We start from the raw sequence: 18,149 nt of genomic DNA, 5'->3' as shown, positions 1-18,149 counted from the left end.
GTTTTCGGTGGAAAATGCGCAACGGCGCAATCCTAATTTCCTGTAGGAAATGTACATTCATTTCGGCCTCGTTTTCGGTGGAAAATGCGCAACGGCGCAATCCTAATTTCCTGTAGGAAATGTACATTCATTTCACCCTCGTTTTCAGTGGAAAATGCGCAACAGCGCAATCCTAATTTCCTGTGGGAAATGTACATTCATTTCGCCCTCAATTTCGGTGCAAAATGCACAACAGCGCAATCCTAATTTCCTGTGGGAAATGTACATTCCTTACACCCTCAATTTCGGTGCAAAATGCGCAACAGCGCAATCCTAATTTCCTGTGGGAAATGTACATTCATTTCGCCCTCGTTTTCAGTGGTGGAAAATGCGCAACAGCGCAATCCTAATTTCCTGTAAGAAATGTACGTTTATTTCGCCCTCGTTTTTGGTGGAAAATGCGCAACGGCGCAATTCAAATTTCCTTCGGGAGTCAGGATGGAAAACGTCCATTCATTTTACCCTCGTTTTGGTGCAATTCTGCGCATCAGCGTAATTATAATTCCCTGCAGTTGACAGATGGGAAACGTCACTTCATTTCACCCTCGTTTTGGTGGAATTCTGCGCAAGAGCGCAATTTGAAATCCCCGCGGGAGCAAATCCAAGTTTGGATACTCAAATTTTTCATTTTTCTGCAGACGGTGCTGGAGGTCATTCAGTCCAAAGTGGTGCCGCTTTCCCTCTGGATCCTAATCGGGAGCATCATCGGCGGACTCTTGCTCTTGGCGCTGATCATTATCTGTTTATGGAAGGTAAGGTCCGGACCCAGAAACCTGGGAATGGTTCCGTCGCGGGCTTCCCTTCAAGTCCGATTTATCCTGGGGATTTCCGGGTGAGATTCGAACCATTTTTAATGGACCGCACATCTCTAGAAGACAATATGATTTCCCATAACATCAGAATTCGAACCCAGGTCTCCCGAATCACAGCCGATGCCCATATATCCCGCGTACGATTTCCTCAATATGATCTCGATTGTTTCTCCGCAGCTTGGATTTTTCGCACACAAAAAGCCCGGGGAAAAGGAGGACGAGGAAGAATAGCGGCGGACGAGAGCGAGGACTTTTCCTTCGACGCGCAGGCAGAAGCCCGAACAACGGCGCTCTTCCAATCCCGTTCCGAGGGCGTTATTCCTCCAGTTCCGATACTCAAAGAATTGGGCCGTCTCCCAGTTTGTACAAATAGAACCTTTGGGAAACTGTTTTGAAAACAACTGAATTGTTTGGAAGAGAAACGAACGAAACTGGGGCTCGTCGGGAGTCTCTTTCTACCAAAATTGAACCTCGTTTTTTAATGAGAAAGAAAAGACAAGATTACAATGCAATAGCTTTCGTAAATATCCACGGATCGGGTTTGGTACGGGACCTTTAAGCGGACTCTTCCCACATAAAAACAGGACCAAATTGTATTGAGACGCCGGCTATATATAGGGTCTGGCCCACGCTATAAGCAAACTATATACAGGCCGTCCCCAAGTGATATATTTAACGTACAGAACATATGTAAGTCAGAACAGGTACTTTTGAAAGTAATTCCACCCAGTATGTATTTTGTAGCTTTCAAAGGGAAGATTCCTCTTGTCTTAGCCTCATTCTGAAATAGGTCCGCAATTACGTGAGTTTGCTTGTCCGTCTGAAATTCCGTATCATATTTTGGCTGAAATGCAAAACACCAGGAGTATTTTGTACCGGGAACACCATTGTCTATTATGATACTGTATGAAGATGACACTATCACACTGTCCCTCGAAGTAATGGGTTCCCAATAAGATATATTTGGATGGAAACACAGACAACGTTTTTTATGATTCATGTATGAAGATGACACTGTCACACTGCTCCTCAAAATAATGGGTTCTGAACAAGATATATTTGGGTGGAAACACAAAGATGACATTATTCTCTTTTGTGTACAAGGATGACACAGTCACACCGTTTGCCTAAGTATTGGGTCCAAACCTCGGTATTTAATGTCCCGTAAAAGGACTGCAAATGAAAATACACTGCCTGTGTAGGGTTGGTAGGTGAATAAAGACACTACTTGCTGTTCCTTTTTCCATTTCAAGTATTTCCCGTAACGGATTTGCTCTCCTGAAATGTTTTCTCGCTAAAAGCCCAAAAGGAAGGTGAGGATTTTGGGGCAAACTGAAAAATTTTTACAAATAAAATCCCTTGTTTCCCTTCCAACAATTCCTCCGGAGTGCTTATTTATTAAAGAGTTTTATTCTATTTCGGATAGCAAAGAGAAGACAAAAAAAAAAAGGTTGGATTCCAGGGTTGTTATCCTTTATGTTGGGTTAAATTTCAATTTATGGGGATTTTTTGGGGGGGGGCCGATTTCAACAGCCAAATCCTCCCATTTAAGACATGATTCTGAAGTTAAAACCCAATACATTGAAAAATGTTAGGCTGGGAGAAAAACCACTTTAAAGGAACACAAAAAAGGGTGTGTTTCTTTAATGACAGCAGACAAATGACATTCTCATTTTTAAATACTGGCGGGAGAGAACATCCTGCAAAAATAATAATAATAATATTATTAGTAGTCTTTGGAGGTTGGAATCAAACGTGGTCCATTTTTCAAGGCAGCAGAAAGGAGTCTTTTTAAAGTAGCGGTCAAAAAAAAACAAACCAAAGGAGAAACGAGGCAGCAGCAAAGGAAGAAATATATATATATATATATGTATATGTATATATAGATTCACTAGAGGCGCATCGCTTCACAGTTCGTCGGGAGTCGTTTACCTGAAAAAATCTGGGCCTCGCACCCTCTGTTCTTGGCAGGGTTTTTTTTTGACGGGGAATTAGAGTCGAAAACCGGTCACCGAATCGGATGAAAACAATAGAAAATCCGATGTATGTCGCGGTCGAGACGGAACGAGTAAATAAATCCCTGTTGTGTTTCGGGAAACCAAATCGGATGAAAACATAGAAAATCCGATGTATGTTGCGGTCGAGACGGAACGAGTAAATAAATCCCTGTTGTGTTTCGGGAAGCCAAATCGGATGAAAACAATAGAAAATCCGATGTACGTTGAGGTCGAGACGGAACGAGTAAGTAAATCCCTGTTGTGTTTTGGGAAGAGTGAAATACAACGAGTAACGTTGTTTCGGGAGGAGCGAATTCGCGGGATTCTTTTTGACGAGTTTTCCTCGCCCTCTCGTTTCGCATCTTGGAAGACGGGTTGAATTTTCAGGAACGGCGAACGGTGACGACGAGGCCGGTTCTCGAGGGTTAGTGGTTTCCGGGCAGGCGGCCATCTTGGATCCCTTCGCTCACGGCTCCCTCCCTCCGCTCTCTCATCCGCACTACTTGGGTTTTAGGTGGTCGTGCCACGCACACGGAGAACTACGGGAAGGAGGCGCTCGCCCAAAAGGCCCCCGTTAGAAAGTCCACCGGTCGTCCAGGCGTCCGGCCCCGCCGAAGGGGCCGCCGGCCGAGGAGGGCTCCAGACCGGGGCCTTGCCGCGTGGAGTCCTCCCCGTTGAGGCTCTTGCGGCACACGGGACACGTGTCGTGCTGCGGTGGAAGCGAGAAAGAAAGACGTCAGGGATTAGATAGAAATGCATTGCATGGAACTCCGTTGCGGTAAAAAAAATACCGTTCTAATGGACATGTGGTCACAGCACATTTATTTGACTTATATATACATACTAGCTGTGCCCAGCCACGCATTGCTGTGGTTTGTCTGGTGGTGTTGGTGAGAACTTGTTGAGGCTGGATGGCCATCTGTCAGGAGTGCTTGGATTGTGTCCTCCTGCATGGTAGAAGGAAGTTGATCTGGATGATCCTTAGGGGTCACTCCAAACCTTAGGAGATGTATGATGATGTTGTTGTTATTATTATTCTTATTAGTAGTAGTAGTATTGAGAGGCTGGCTGGCCATCTGTTGGGAGTGCTTGGATTGTATCGTCCAATGGCAGAATTGGGTTAGACTGGATGGCCTTTAGGGGTGTCTCCTAACTGTCTGATGCTATGGTTCGATGTGTATTATTATTGTGCAGATATTGGATGGCCATCTGCCAGGAGTGGTTAGATTGTGTCCTCCTGCATGATATAAGGAAGTTGAACTGGATGATCCTTAGGGCTATCTGCTAACCTTAGGATTGTATTATTATTATTATTATTATTACTATTGAGAGGCTGGGTGGCCATCTGTTGGGCTGAGTCGGTTGCTAGGGGACCAAGTGGGCGGAGCTTAGCCTTCTAACTGGCAACAATTAGATAAAAACAATTATTCCTCTCCCTCTAATTAGGACTTAATTTTTCTTTTCTTTTTGTTGTATGAACGCAGAGGCATGGATGAGGGGTTGTGCTGCCATGTTTAGTGTTTCTGGGATGTGTCGTTTTGTTGTTTTGTCCTAGGCCGAAATTTCATTACCCTTTTATATAGATATATATATATTTATTTATTTACTACATTTATATCCCGCTCTTCTCACCCCGAAGGGGACTCAGAGCAGCTTACAAATCAAATGAACATACAATATATTATTAGCATAGCACAATATAAGCATTAATTACTATATTGTACTATATCATTATATGGTAATATTATTAGTAATATTATATTTAATATATAATATATAATTAATATTATTATATTGTATTATTAGTACAGTAGAGTCTCACTTATCCAACACTCGCTTAGCCAACGTTCCGGATTATCCAACGCATTTTTCTAGTCAATGTTTTCAATATATCATGATATTTTGGTGCTAAATTCATAAATACAGTAATTACAACATAACATTACTGTGCATTAAACTACTTTTTCTGCCAAAATTGTTGTCTAACATGATGCTTTGGTGCTTCATTTGTAAAATCATAACCTAACTTGATGTTTAATAAGCTTTTCCTTAATGCCTCCTTATTATGCAACATACTCGCTTATCCAACATTCTGCCGGCCCGTTTATATTGGGTAAGTGAGACTCTACTGTAGTATAATATTGTATTCAATTATAATATTATTATCAATATTATACATATATACAATATAGTATATATTTATACATTATAAATTATATATATATATGTATATAAAATTAGCATAGCATGTTGCTATGGCACAGGAGACAAGATATACCACTCTTCTCCCTCGGGGGGGACTTTCTGTATATATTTCAGATTTCAATATTAATGTCAAAAATACGTGGTATGATTTTACATAGGTTTTTTGCTACATTAGAACAGTAAAGACAAATATCACTTAAATAAAATATTAAATATTAAATAACCAAAACGAAATAAAATAAGGTGTAAACACTAAGCTAATCTGGGAATCTGCTATTGCAACACATTTATTTATTTATTTATTTACAGTACAGTAGAGTCTCACTTATCATCCCAGTAGGGTGGCCTTTTGCAGTTGGCAGATCGTAATTTTGTCAATGTCTATTGTTTCCATTATTATTATTATTATTATTATTATTATTATTACTATTATTATTATTATTATTATTATTACATCAAGCCGTACGGACAGCCACTCACCATCTCCAGCCAGGGGACAATGCAGCTGCTGTGGAAGAAGTGGTTGCAGGGGAGTTGCCGGACCTGTTCCGCGAAGGTGTAGTCCTCCTTGCAGACGGGGCATTCCAGGCCCGTATCTGGGGGACAGAACAAGTGTGGAGATGAAACCACAGAGCCCCAGGAGGCGGACTACAACTCCCATCATCGTGCCTCCACAGGAGACTTACCGACTTGTTCCTGAGTGACCGTCACCGTGGGGAGGGAGGAGATCTTCTCCTTCTCGGCCGGCGGGGCGCCCGAGTTCTCCAGCTGGCCCAGAAGCTGCAGAAGGAAGCAGAACAGGGTTGGGTTGGATGGCCTTTGGGGGTCTCCTCCAACTCTAGCACTCAACCACCATCACTTTGAATCGTAATCATAATGATGATGGGAGTGGATTGGGTGGCCTTTGGGGGTGTCCTCCAACTCTAGAATTCAATCATCATCCTCTTGGATGATGATGGTAATATTTATTTACTTATTTGCGACATTTATATCCCGCCCTTCTCACCCCGAAAGGGACTCAGGGCAGCTTACAAGTTATATGTACATACACAATATATTATATTATTAGCATAGCACAATATAAGCATAATATATCACTGTATTGTACTATACCATTATACTGCAATATTATAAGTAATATTACATGTAATATATAATATAGAATTATAATACTGTATTATTATTATATTGCATTACATTATAATATTATCTCCTGCCAACCTAGCAGTTCGATAATATAATATTATAGTCAATATTATATAATATTATAGTCAATATTATATGTATATACAATATATTATATTATTAGTATACCATAATGTTAGTACGGTATTATATTATTAGCATGGGACAATATATCACTATATTGTACTATACCATTATACTGCAATATTATTAGTAATATTACATGTAATATATAATATACAATTATAATACTGTATTATTATACTGTATTATATTATAATATGATTATCAATATTATATGTATATACAATATGTTATATTATTAGTACAACAATATTAGTACTGTATATTATTAGCATAGCACAATATTAGCATTATATATTATATATTGTACTATACCGCTATACTGCAATATTATTAGTAATATTACATGAAATATATAATATAGAATTATAATACTGTATTATTATTATATTGTATTACATTATAATACTAATATCAATATTATATGTATATACAATATATCATATTATTAGTACAGTAGAGTCTCACTTATCCAACATAAACAGGCCAGCAGAACGTTGGATAAGCAAATATGTTGGATAATAAGGAGAGATTAAGGATAAACCTATTAAACATCAAATTAGGTTATGATTTTACAAATTAAGCACCAAAACATGTTATACAACAAATTTGACAGAAAAAGTAGTTCATTACACATTAATGCTATGTAGTAATTACTGTATTTATGAATTTAGCATCAAAATATCACGATGTATTGAAAACATTGACTACAAAAATGCGTTGGATAATCCAGAACGTTGGATAAGCGAGCGTTGGATAAGTGAGACTCTACTGTATAACAATATTAGTACTGTATTATATTATTAGCATAGCACAATATTAGCATTATATATCACTATATTGTACTATACCATTATACTGCAATATTATTAGTAATATTACATGTAATATATAATATAGAATTATAATACTATATTATTATATTGTATTACATTATAATATTATTATCAATATTATATGTACATACAATATATTATTAGTATAATATTACTATTCTATATTATTATATTGTTATATTGACACAGGAGACATGGTGGAATGATGTCTTCCTGGCCCCCCTTTCTTCTTCTTTGGCCCCAGACAGATGGGCCTTGAGGTCTCTTCCATCTCTAGGAACAATAATAATACTAATGATACTAATGATACTAATAATAGTAAATGGCTCTCCATTTACCTGTGTGACGACTGCATCCAGGCCGCTCTGACCCCAGGCATAGTCTCCGGGACTCGAATGCAAGGTCCCACCCCTGGAAGGAAGAAATTGGCAAATTTATTATTATAATTATCATGATATTTTATAATAATAATAATAATAATAACATACCATACCATATTGTATTATTATATTCCATTCTTATAATATCTTTTCTCATGCCAGGAGCAACTTGAGAAACCGAAAGTCGCTTCTGGTGTAAGAGAATTGGCCATATTAAAGGCACATTTAAAGTAAAACATACTTGGATAAAAACCTGGGTAGGCTCCTAAAAATGAACTGGGTCAGAGAAAGTGCATATAGTGTAGAATGTAAACTGGTAGATACTACAAAATATTAAAAATATAATAGTATAATATAATAACAGTATAATAGAATATAATAATATAAAAAATTATAATGTAATATAATATAATAAAAATGTAATATTATAATACAATGTAATATGGTATAATATAATAATAGTATAATAGAATATAATATAGTACAATATAATAATACAATACAACAATTATAATATAATAAAACATTATAGTATAATATAATATGGCATAATATATAATAGTAATTCCCAAGCAATGGGTGGCAAAATTCCCAACTCACCAGGAGAAAGGCGAAGGAGGGGAGCCAGGAATGGCCGAATTGGCAAAAAAGCCCGCAAAGATCTGCTGGATGATCCTGGAGGGAGGAAAAGAAAACATGGGGAGGGAAGTCCCACGTGAGAACACAGAAAAGAGCAGGATGGCCATCTGTTGGGAGGGCTTTGGTGACGTTTTCCTTTATGGCAGAAAGGGGCTGGATGGCCTTTGGGGGTCCCTTTCAACTCTAGTAAAAGATGGCCTTTGGGGTCTCTTCAATCTCTAGGATTAAATAATAATAATAATAATAATAATAGATGGGATAATAATAATAGCAGTAGATGGAATCATAATAATAATTGTAGATGGCCCTTGGGGTCTTTTCAATCTCTAGGATTCAAGAATAAGAATAAGAATAGTAGATGGGATAATAATAATAGCAGTAGATGGAATAATAATAATAATAATAATAATAATAATAATAATAATAATTGTAGATGGCCCTTGGAGTCTCTTCAATGTCTAGGATTCAATCAGAATAATAGTAAGAATAATAGTAGATGGGATGATGATAATAATAGCAGTAGATGGAATAATAATAATAATAATAATAATAATAATAATAATTGTAGATGGCCCTTGGGGTCTCTTCAATGTCTAGGATTCAATCAGAATAATAGTAAGAATAATAGCAGATGGGATGATAATAATAATAGCAGTAGACGGAATAATAATAATAATAATTGTAGATAGCCCTTGGGGTCTCTTCAATCTCTAGGATTCAATAATAATAATAATAATAATAATAGTAAATGGGATAATAATAATAGCAGTAGATGGAATAATAATAATAATAATAATTGTAGATGGCCCTTGGGGTCTCTTCCATCTCAATTCAATAAAAATAGTAGTAGTAGTAGTAGTAGATGGCCCTTAGGGTTTCTTCCACCTCTAGGATTCAATGATGATAATAATAATAATAGTAGATGGGATAATAATAATAATAATAATAATAATAATAATAATAACAACAAATAAGTCATTGCTTTTGTTTTTTATGAATGCTCCCATTAGAGAATGCATAAGGATATGAGTGAACTACAACCCCCAGAATTCAAGGTCAATCATCCTCAAAGCCGGCCAGTAAGCCAAGTTTGGTCCAGATCCATCATTGGTGGGCTTCAGAATGCTCTCTGGATGCAAGTGAACTACAACTCCCAAAAATGATATATATATGGATGTAGATGTAGATAAGATGGTCCTTACCCCTCGATGGCAGGCGAGCGCTCAGGGCGGGAGCTGTAGCGTGCCCGGTACCGGCGCGCCACGGGGAGTCGGGGGGGCCGCCCGGGGCCCCAGAGGTCGGTGGGGTGGGCCGGGGGCCCCCGCTCGCTCTCCCGGGGGCCGCCCGCCCCCTCCGCGGCCGCCTCCAGGGCCCCCCCGCCGCTCAGCAACGGGAAAACCATCGAACGTTCCAGCTGGTCCCAGAACTAGAGAAGGAAAAGACAGAGAAATGAGAGGCAGCTTGCGCTTACAACACTGGGCACATGGACTAGATTGGCTTTGCATCTGGGAGAATACACCGGATTATTATTATTTTTATTGTCGTTGTCATCATCCCAGGCAGGGTGGAGATCTTTAAACACAGACATTATTATTATATCATATTATTAAATAAATATAAATATAAATATAATAATAATAATAATAACAATAGTAGATACATAGCTACTTTGAACCTCCTTTGGGAGAGATAAAGCAGGGTATAAATATAATATTTATTTATTTATTTGCGACATTTATATCCCGCCCTTCTCACCCCGAAGGGGACTCAGGGTGGTTGACAAGTATATAAACATACAATATATTATATAATAATTATTATAATATTACAATATATTATATAATAATAATACTATAATAATTATTATATTCTGCCTTATCTCTCCTCCCAACAGATGGCCACCCAACTTCTGCTTAATATTAATATTAATAATAATAATAATTGTGCATTCTGTTATAGCAGAACAGGGTTAGGATGATGGTGATGATGATAATATAGTAGAGTCTCACTTATCCAACACTCACTTAGCCAACGTTCTGGATTATCCAAGCCATTTTTGTAGTCAATGTTTTCAATATATCATGATATTTTGGTGCTAAATTCGTAAATACAGTAATTACTACATAGCATTAATGTGTAATGAACTACTTTTTCAGTCAAATTTGTTGTATAACATGATGTTTTGGTGCTTAATTTGTAAAATCATAACCTATTTTGATGTTTAATAGGCTTTTTCTTAATCTCTCCTTATTATCCAACATATTCACTTATCCAACATTCTGCTGGCCCGTTTATGTTGGATAAGTGAGACACTACTGTAATAATTATTATAATATACTTAGAGCTGGAAGAAATCCTAAGATCCACCCCCTTCTGTCATCATCATCATCATCATTATTATTATTATTATTTTATTATATGACACAGCAAACAAGATAGACATGCTGGATTTCATATCACAAAATCACAAGTCGAACACTTCCCAAACGTTTTGGACTGTGTGATGTATTTTCGGATGATGCGTGCAGATCCCAGTAGGGTGGCCTTTTGCAGTTGACAGATCGTAATTTTGTCAATGTCTATTGTTTCCAAATGCTGGCTGACATCTTTTGGCACGGCACCCAGATTATTATTATTATTATTATTATTATATTCCGCTTTATCTTTCCTCCCAACAGATGGCCACCCAACTTCTGCTTAATAATAATTCCAAAAGATCTCAGCCAACATTTGGAAACAAATAGACATTGACAAAATTACGATCTGCCAACTGCAAAAGGCCACCCTACTGGGATCTGCGCACATCATCTGAAAATACATCACACAGTCCTAGACACTTGGGAAGTGTCTGACTTGTGATTTTGTGATACGAAATCCAGCATGTCTATCTAGTCTGCTGTGTGATAATAAATAATAATAATAGAACAATACAATCCTAGGATGGGAAGAGACCCCAAAAGGCCATCCAGTCCAACCCGTTTCTGTCATAGAGGAAGACATCATCCAATCCCTCCTAACAGATGGCCACCTGGTTTAAAAACCTCTAGACCCAAGGCGGAATAATCCACTGCCGAACGGCTCCGGACATCAAAGAAGTTCTTCCCAATGTTTAGGTGGCCACGGCCTCTGAAAACAAGCCAAAATATTTCCGCAAGGAGAGGCTCACCTCTGCAAAGGGAGTGGAAGGGCTGTCGTCGATCCCGCTGCCGCCGCCTTCAAGGAAACTACGGGGAAAGAAATGAAATCCCAATGGAGAGCGGTGCCGGTGCGTCCCTAAAATACTTCCCGCCTCTGAGTCGTGCCTAAAAATAGGCTGGAGGAATTTTATTTTGATTTAATTTGCTTTATTTATATCCTGCTGCATTCAGGGCCAAGTCAAGAGGCTCCTTCCAGACCCAAAGGTGAGTCAGAGCTGCTCAAGGAAGCCAAAAGCCATCTCCAAATTTGGGATTGGTGTGTAGACACTTCAAATCGTGTGTCAGCGAGGGTGTAATTTTCCATTTCCAAAGGCCAGCCCTACCTTTACATTAAAGATACACTCCAATCTATCCCATATTATTCCAGTTCCTTTTAGAGAACTGGATGTGTGTATACCTGCCTTTGAGGCACCTGTCAAACAATAACAATAGCTATAATAATTATTATCATTATATTTAATGTTTATAATTATATAATTATATTTAATATAATTATATTTAATTATTATCATTATATATATAATCGACAGACCCAGTCCTTTAAACTTGAACACACCCATCTGTATTTTAGAATGTGTTTTATGAATGTCTGATGTAAGTTAATAATTTTTAACTGTTTTATAGTGTACTAGCTGTGCCCAGCCACTCGTTGCTGTGGCGAAGTATGGTGGTATGGGAAATAAAGTATTGAGGAATTGGTGGTAGTTAAGGTAAAGGGTCCCCTGGGGTGAGTGGGTTGCTAGGAGACCAAGTGAGTGGAGCTTAGCCTTCTAACTGGCAGCAATTGGATAAAAACAATTATTCCTCTCCCTCTAATTAGAACTTTAGTTGTCTTTTTTTGTTGTTGTATCAACCTAGAGGCATGGATGAGGGGTTGTGCTGTCAATTTTCGAGGTTGTGGGGTGTTTACTTTTGTTGTTTTGTCCGCTGCCGTGATGCCATCACTCTTTTATAGATTGTACAATTTTTATATGTGTGTTTTATTGTAAGCCGCCCTGAGTCCCCTGTTGGGTGAGAAGGGCGGGATATAAATATTGTAATAAATAAATATAATAAATAAATATTTATTATTATATATACCGTATATACTCGAGGATAAGCCGACTTAAATATAAGCCAAGGCACCTAATTTTACCACAAACAACTGGGAAAACTTATTGACTTGAGTATAAGCCGAGGTGGGCAATGCAGCTGCTACTGGTAAATTTCAAAATAAAAATAGATACCAATAAAATTACATTAATTCAAGTATCAGTAGGTTAAATGTTTTGGAATATTTACATAAAAATATAATTTAAGATAAGACTGTCCACCTCTCATTAAATCATTATTCTCATCTTCTTTAATGTAAATGTGCTTACATGACCTTCCAATAATAATAAATAGAGTAAAATAATAAATATAATAATAGAGTAAAATAATAAATGTAATAGCAACAATAATAGGGAAAAATAATAAATGTACCATATATATTCAAGTATAAGCTGACCTGAATATAAGCCGACCAGGACCCTCACCCTAAAGAAGGGCTGAAAAACTCAGCGTATACTCGAGTATATACAGTATATTTATTATTATATTTAATTATACATATATTTAATATTGTATTCATTTAATATTATACTTATATCTATTATATTTGAGAATATTTATCATACTTATAGTTATTATTATACATATATTATTATATTTATTATACTTATATTTGTTATATTTGAGAAATTGTATCATTATAATTATTAATATATGTATATGTAATGATATTAATAATTATTATTTTGTATATTATTTTGTACTTGTGATATTTATTATTATACTTACATTTATTATTATATTTAATATTATATGAATTATTTTATTTATTTGTATTTTATGATCTGGTATTTATGTGTTTATTTGTCCTGTGTGTAAGACCTATGGTTTAAGCATTGAATAAACTATTACTATCATTGTATTATATTTATATTACACTTATTTATTTATTTACAGTATTTATATCCCGCCCTTCTTTCTCACCCCGAAGGGGACTCAGGGCGGATCACATTACACATATAAGGCAAACATTCAATGCCTTTAACATAGAACAAACATGGGGCTCTGAGCTGGCCTCGAACTCATGACCTCTTGGTCAGAGTGATTTGTTGCACTGGCTGCAGCTGGTTGCTCAACAGCCTGCGCCACAGCCCGGGCCCTTATTATTATTATTATTATTATTATTATTATTATTATTATTATTATTATCTCCCACTCTTTACTGAGATCCATTTTTATGGATGATGAATTTTTATAGGTTTTTCTGAAATATCAATTCCTTGTTAAGTCCCCCATCCAAGTACTAACCAAGCTTGATTTTGCTTAGCTTCCAAGATCAGATGGGATCCATTACCTTCAGTTTATATATTTATAGGATATAATATCATGGATTCATATCAACAACATATAGAAAGTATAGAAAGTATACAGTATATAACAACAACAGTATAGAAAGGCGCACGGGCATGGACTGTCAGCAATGATGGGAATTGTAGTTCCTGATTTCAGACCACATAAGCATCATAAATGAACACAGAAGGAGCAGTCCTATATATTTCTAAAATTAACTCTATGAACGTTGGGAGAGAGATACCTGGAATCATCAGTCACTTCTTCAATAAAGCCCGATTCGCACCTGGGACAGGTGTACTCCTATAAAGAGAAAAATATAAGGTTTAATATTATTCGTAGATATTACTATTATTAATATCCTGTTTTTTCTCTCCACAAAGGAGACTCAAAGTGGCTTGCATTTAGAAGCGTTGATTTTTTTTACTATTATTACTTTACTATATTATATTTATATCCCTCTCTAAAACAATAATAATATCCGGAAGGACCTCGACATTTGAACCCTTTCCAAAGCCGTAGGAACTTCGCAAGGCCTACTTTGTCTCCTGAATCAGCATTTGTTGACTTTTGAGCTTAGAAGTATGCCAAAACAGATCAAGCTTCAGAGATATAAGGAAGGCTAAGAAACGTCTAGGTTTCCAAGAAGCAAGAACGAAAGCAAAACCCAAGCAGAGGCACCCTTACAAGCCAAAGGTCCTCTGGCCGCTCATAAACAACCGATAAAGATCTCAACCTTTCCCTTCATTAACACAACCTGTTCCAGAAATCTTGTGGAATATTATTATTATCTATACATTGTATTTCTTCACTGCACTATTTGGCTTCTTTAGAGGGATGATTCTGCGCTGAGAAAGTATCAAATCCTTCTCCTTTCTTGCCTTTCGATGATGCCGGGATAGAGAGAAAACCCTCTCCTATGTATATTAAGACTCTGATGGGATCTAATAATAATAATAATAATAATCCAACTGCAAAAGGCCACCCGACTGGGATCTGTGCGCATCATCTGAAAATACATGACACAGTCATGTAGACACTTGGGAAGTGTTTGACTTGTGATTTTGTGAAATGAAATCCAGCATATCTATCTTGTTTGCTGTGTCATATAATTAATAATAATAATAATAACAACAACAACAACAACATTCAAGTCTCCTTGTAGATAATATCATCCCACCTTTTGCAAAGTATGAACAGTGAATCTAGCTTTACAAAGACCTCAATGATACTCAGGAAATCCTGAACAATGGAAAGTGAAAGGGCATTTATTTGCTGAAACAAAAGAACACAATACATACACGTATATATATATACAGTAGTCTCACTTATCCAAGCTTCACTTATCCAAAGTTCTGTATTATTCAAGGCAGTTTGCCTTTTAGTAGTCATTGTTTTGGTAGTAAATATTGCAATGTTTTGGTGCTAAATTCGTAAAAACAGTAATTACTACATAACATTACTGTGTATTGAACTGCTTTTTCTGTCAATTTCTTGTAAAGCATGATGTTTTGGTGCTTAATTTGTAAAATCATAATGTAATTTTATGTTGAATAGGCTTTTTTCTTAATCCCTCCTTATTATCCAAGATTTTTTTTGCTTATCCAAGGTTCTGCCAGCCCGTTTATCTTGGATAAGTGAGACTCTACTGTATATATATGTATATATATGTATGTATGTGTATGTGCCAAAGTCAGCACCAGGAAACTGAGCCAAGCCTAAAGCAGTGTCTTAAAGAGGCAGAGGAAATGGAGAAAAGAGCCCAGTAATAATAATAAATGGGCCAAAGGGAGAGATAAAGGGGGGTATGAATAAACATAACCCCTTCAAATCCCATAAGAACTGCCTCCCATATTATATTAACTCAGACTCCCAATTCCCTTTATATCGGACCCTTTATTTATTTATTTAATACATTTATATCCCGCCCTTCTCACCCCGAAGGGGACTCTGAGTGGCTTACAAATTAAATTTACATACAATATTATATTATTAGCATAGCACAATATTGGCAATAAATTACCATATTGTACTATATCTATATATTGTAATATTCTTAATAATATTACATGTAATATAAAATATATAATTAGCATTATTATATTGTATTATTAGTATTATTAATAATTTATAATAAATATTTATACAATAACTTATAAATATACAATATATTGTATGTACTGTACTTATAATATTGATAATAATATTAAAATGTAATACAATATTATACTAATTAATAATACAATATAATATTAATTATATATTATATATTAAATGTAATATTACTAATAATATCACCATAAAATTATATAGTACAATATAGTAATTTAATGCTTATATTGTACTATGCTAATAATATATTGTATGTACATTTGATTTGTAAGCTGCTCTGAGTCCCCTTTGGGGTGAGAAGAGCGGCATATAATTGTAGTAAATAAATAAATATTATATTACATTACAAGATAATATTAATATTATAAAATTATTAATGTTATAAGCATATACAATATATTATAATATCATATAGCAGGGGTCCCCAAACTAAGGCCCGGGGGCCGGATGCGGCCCTCCAAGGTCATTTACCTGGCCCCTGCCCTCAGTTTTATAATATGTTTTTATATAAGTTTTAATAATATAATATATTGTATATACATATAATATTGATAATAATATTATCATGTTATACAATATAATACTAATAATACTATATAATAATATTAATTATATGTTATATATTACATATAATATTACAGTATAGTGGTATAGTTCAATATGATGATATATAATGCTAATATTGTGCTATGCTAATAATATAATATATTGTATGTACATACAGCTGCTCGGAGTCCCCTTCGGGGTGAGAAGGGCAGGATATAAATGCAGTAAATGAATAAATAAATAATTTTTGACTTAGGCTCACACAAAGTCTGATATGACTTGAAGGCACACAACAACAACAGCAACAATCCTAATTAACTTGATTATCTCATTGGCTAGAAGCAGGCCCACACTTCCCATTGAAATCCTGATAGGCTTATGTTAGTTAAAATTGTTTTCATTTTTAAATATTGTATTGTTCTTTAGTTGTTGTTGTTGTTGTTTTGCATTACAAATAAGACATTTGCAATGTGCATAGGAATTTGTTGGATTTTTTTTTCAAATGATAATTCGGCCCCTCAACAGTCTGAAGGGTTGTGGACCGGCCCTCTGCTTTAAAAGTTTGAGGACCCCTGTTATATAGTACAGTAGAGTCTCACTTATCCAACATTCGCTTATCCAACGTTCTGGTTTATCCAATGCATTTTTGTAGTCAATGTTTTCAATAAATTGTGATATTTTGGTGCTAAATTCGTAAATACAGTCATTACTACATAGCATTACTGCATACTAAACTACTTTTTCTGTCAAATTTGTTGTATAACGTGATATATTGGTGCTTAATTTGTAAAATCATAACCTAATTTGATGTTTAATAGGCTTCTCCTTAATCTCATTATCCAACATATTCGCTTATCCAACGTTCTGCTGGCCCGTTTATGTTGGATAAGTGAGACTCTACTGTATTGTAAATTAAATAGTGCTCCCCTTTCACACAATGGGCCCCAAACCCTACAACACAGGCACCTTGAACCCCATAAGACCCCATAAGGCCTCAACAGATACAATCTTTGTGTATTGTTTTAAAAAAGGAAGAAATGAGTCCCAAGTCTATTGGTTTCCCTATCTTTTGCCCCCAACCAGGCACTACAATGGCCACCCAAAAGGCCATTTCTTCCCCTCAAAGGAACCCCAAAACCCCATAAGCCCCCCTTGATTGAAAAGAGACCCCCCAAATCCATTTCCCATAGAAAGGTCCCAAATCGACTCCCCTTTTAAAACTACAGGCCTTAAACCAAGCATGGGCCAACTTGGGCTCACAATTCCTAACAGTTAGGAATTAAACCAACCCATAAGGCCCACAAAGGCCTACAAAAGACACCCAAAAAGCCATGTCTTCCCTTCAAAGGGACCCCAAATCCCCTTGATTGAAAAGAAAGACCCCAACGCCATTCATTTCCCACAGAAAGGCCCCAAATCGACTCCCTTTTCAAAGATAGGCCATAAACCCACCGCAAAGGCCTTCTGCCCCCCAATCAGGCGCCACAATAAACACCCCAAAAGCCACTGAGGACCCCCAACTGCGGCCTAGTCAAACAGGCTGCTAAATCGACCGGTCTTTCTCCTCAGGACAAGGCCCGCGGCCTTCGGGGCTTGCTCACCGGCAGCTTGGGGCTGACCTCGCCCTTGCAGCTGTGGCAGAAGAAGCGGTGCGGGGCGAGGGCGGCGGCGGAGGCCTCCGCCATCTTGTCTCCTCCCGCCGCCGCCGGAGGGAAGGCGGCACCAGCGAGAGGGC

At 36.7% G+C, this 18,149-nt stretch overlaps 2 protein-coding genes across 3 annotated transcripts in view; one reads left to right on the top strand and one right to left on the bottom strand.

The window, feature by feature from the left end:
• The window catches only part of itga10 (integrin subunit alpha 10), a 56,297-nt gene extending 54,069 nt beyond the window's left edge, over positions 1 to 2,228 (top strand). For both annotated transcript variants that reach the window (XM_062964796.1, XM_062964797.1), the window contains exons 29-30: positions 678 to 791; positions 1,029 to 2,228. In XM_062964796.1, the coding sequence (XP_062820866.1) occupies positions 678 to 791; positions 1,029 to 1,082 (168 nt within the window). In that variant the 3' untranslated portion in view covers positions 1,083 to 2,228. The remainder of the gene's footprint in view (positions 1 to 677; positions 792 to 1,028) is intronic.
• A 252-nt stretch (positions 2,229 to 2,480) lies between these two features.
• On the bottom strand, positions 2,481 to 18,149 carry rnf115 (ring finger protein 115). The gene is made up of 9 exons (XM_062964799.1): positions 18,016 to 18,149; positions 14,001 to 14,059; positions 11,344 to 11,401; positions 9,380 to 9,603; positions 8,139 to 8,213; positions 7,497 to 7,569; positions 5,740 to 5,833; positions 5,534 to 5,649; positions 2,481 to 3,557 (listed from the first exon to the last, which is right to left on the bottom strand). The coding sequence occupies exons 1-9, from the start codon at positions 18,097 to 18,099 to the stop codon at positions 3,423 to 3,425; spliced, it is 918 nt and encodes a 305-aa protein (XP_062820869.1). The 5' UTR covers positions 18,100 to 18,149; the 3' UTR covers positions 2,481 to 3,422.

Source organism: Anolis carolinensis, unplaced genomic scaffold (assembly GCF_035594765.1).
Source record: "Anolis carolinensis isolate JA03-04 unplaced genomic scaffold, rAnoCar3.1.pri scaffold_14, whole genome shotgun sequence".
NCBI lineage: Eukaryota > Metazoa > Chordata > Lepidosauria > Squamata > Dactyloidae > Anolis > Anolis carolinensis.
Note: the sequence above shows the minus strand (reverse complement) of the source record. Positions and strands in the feature narration are given on the sequence as shown.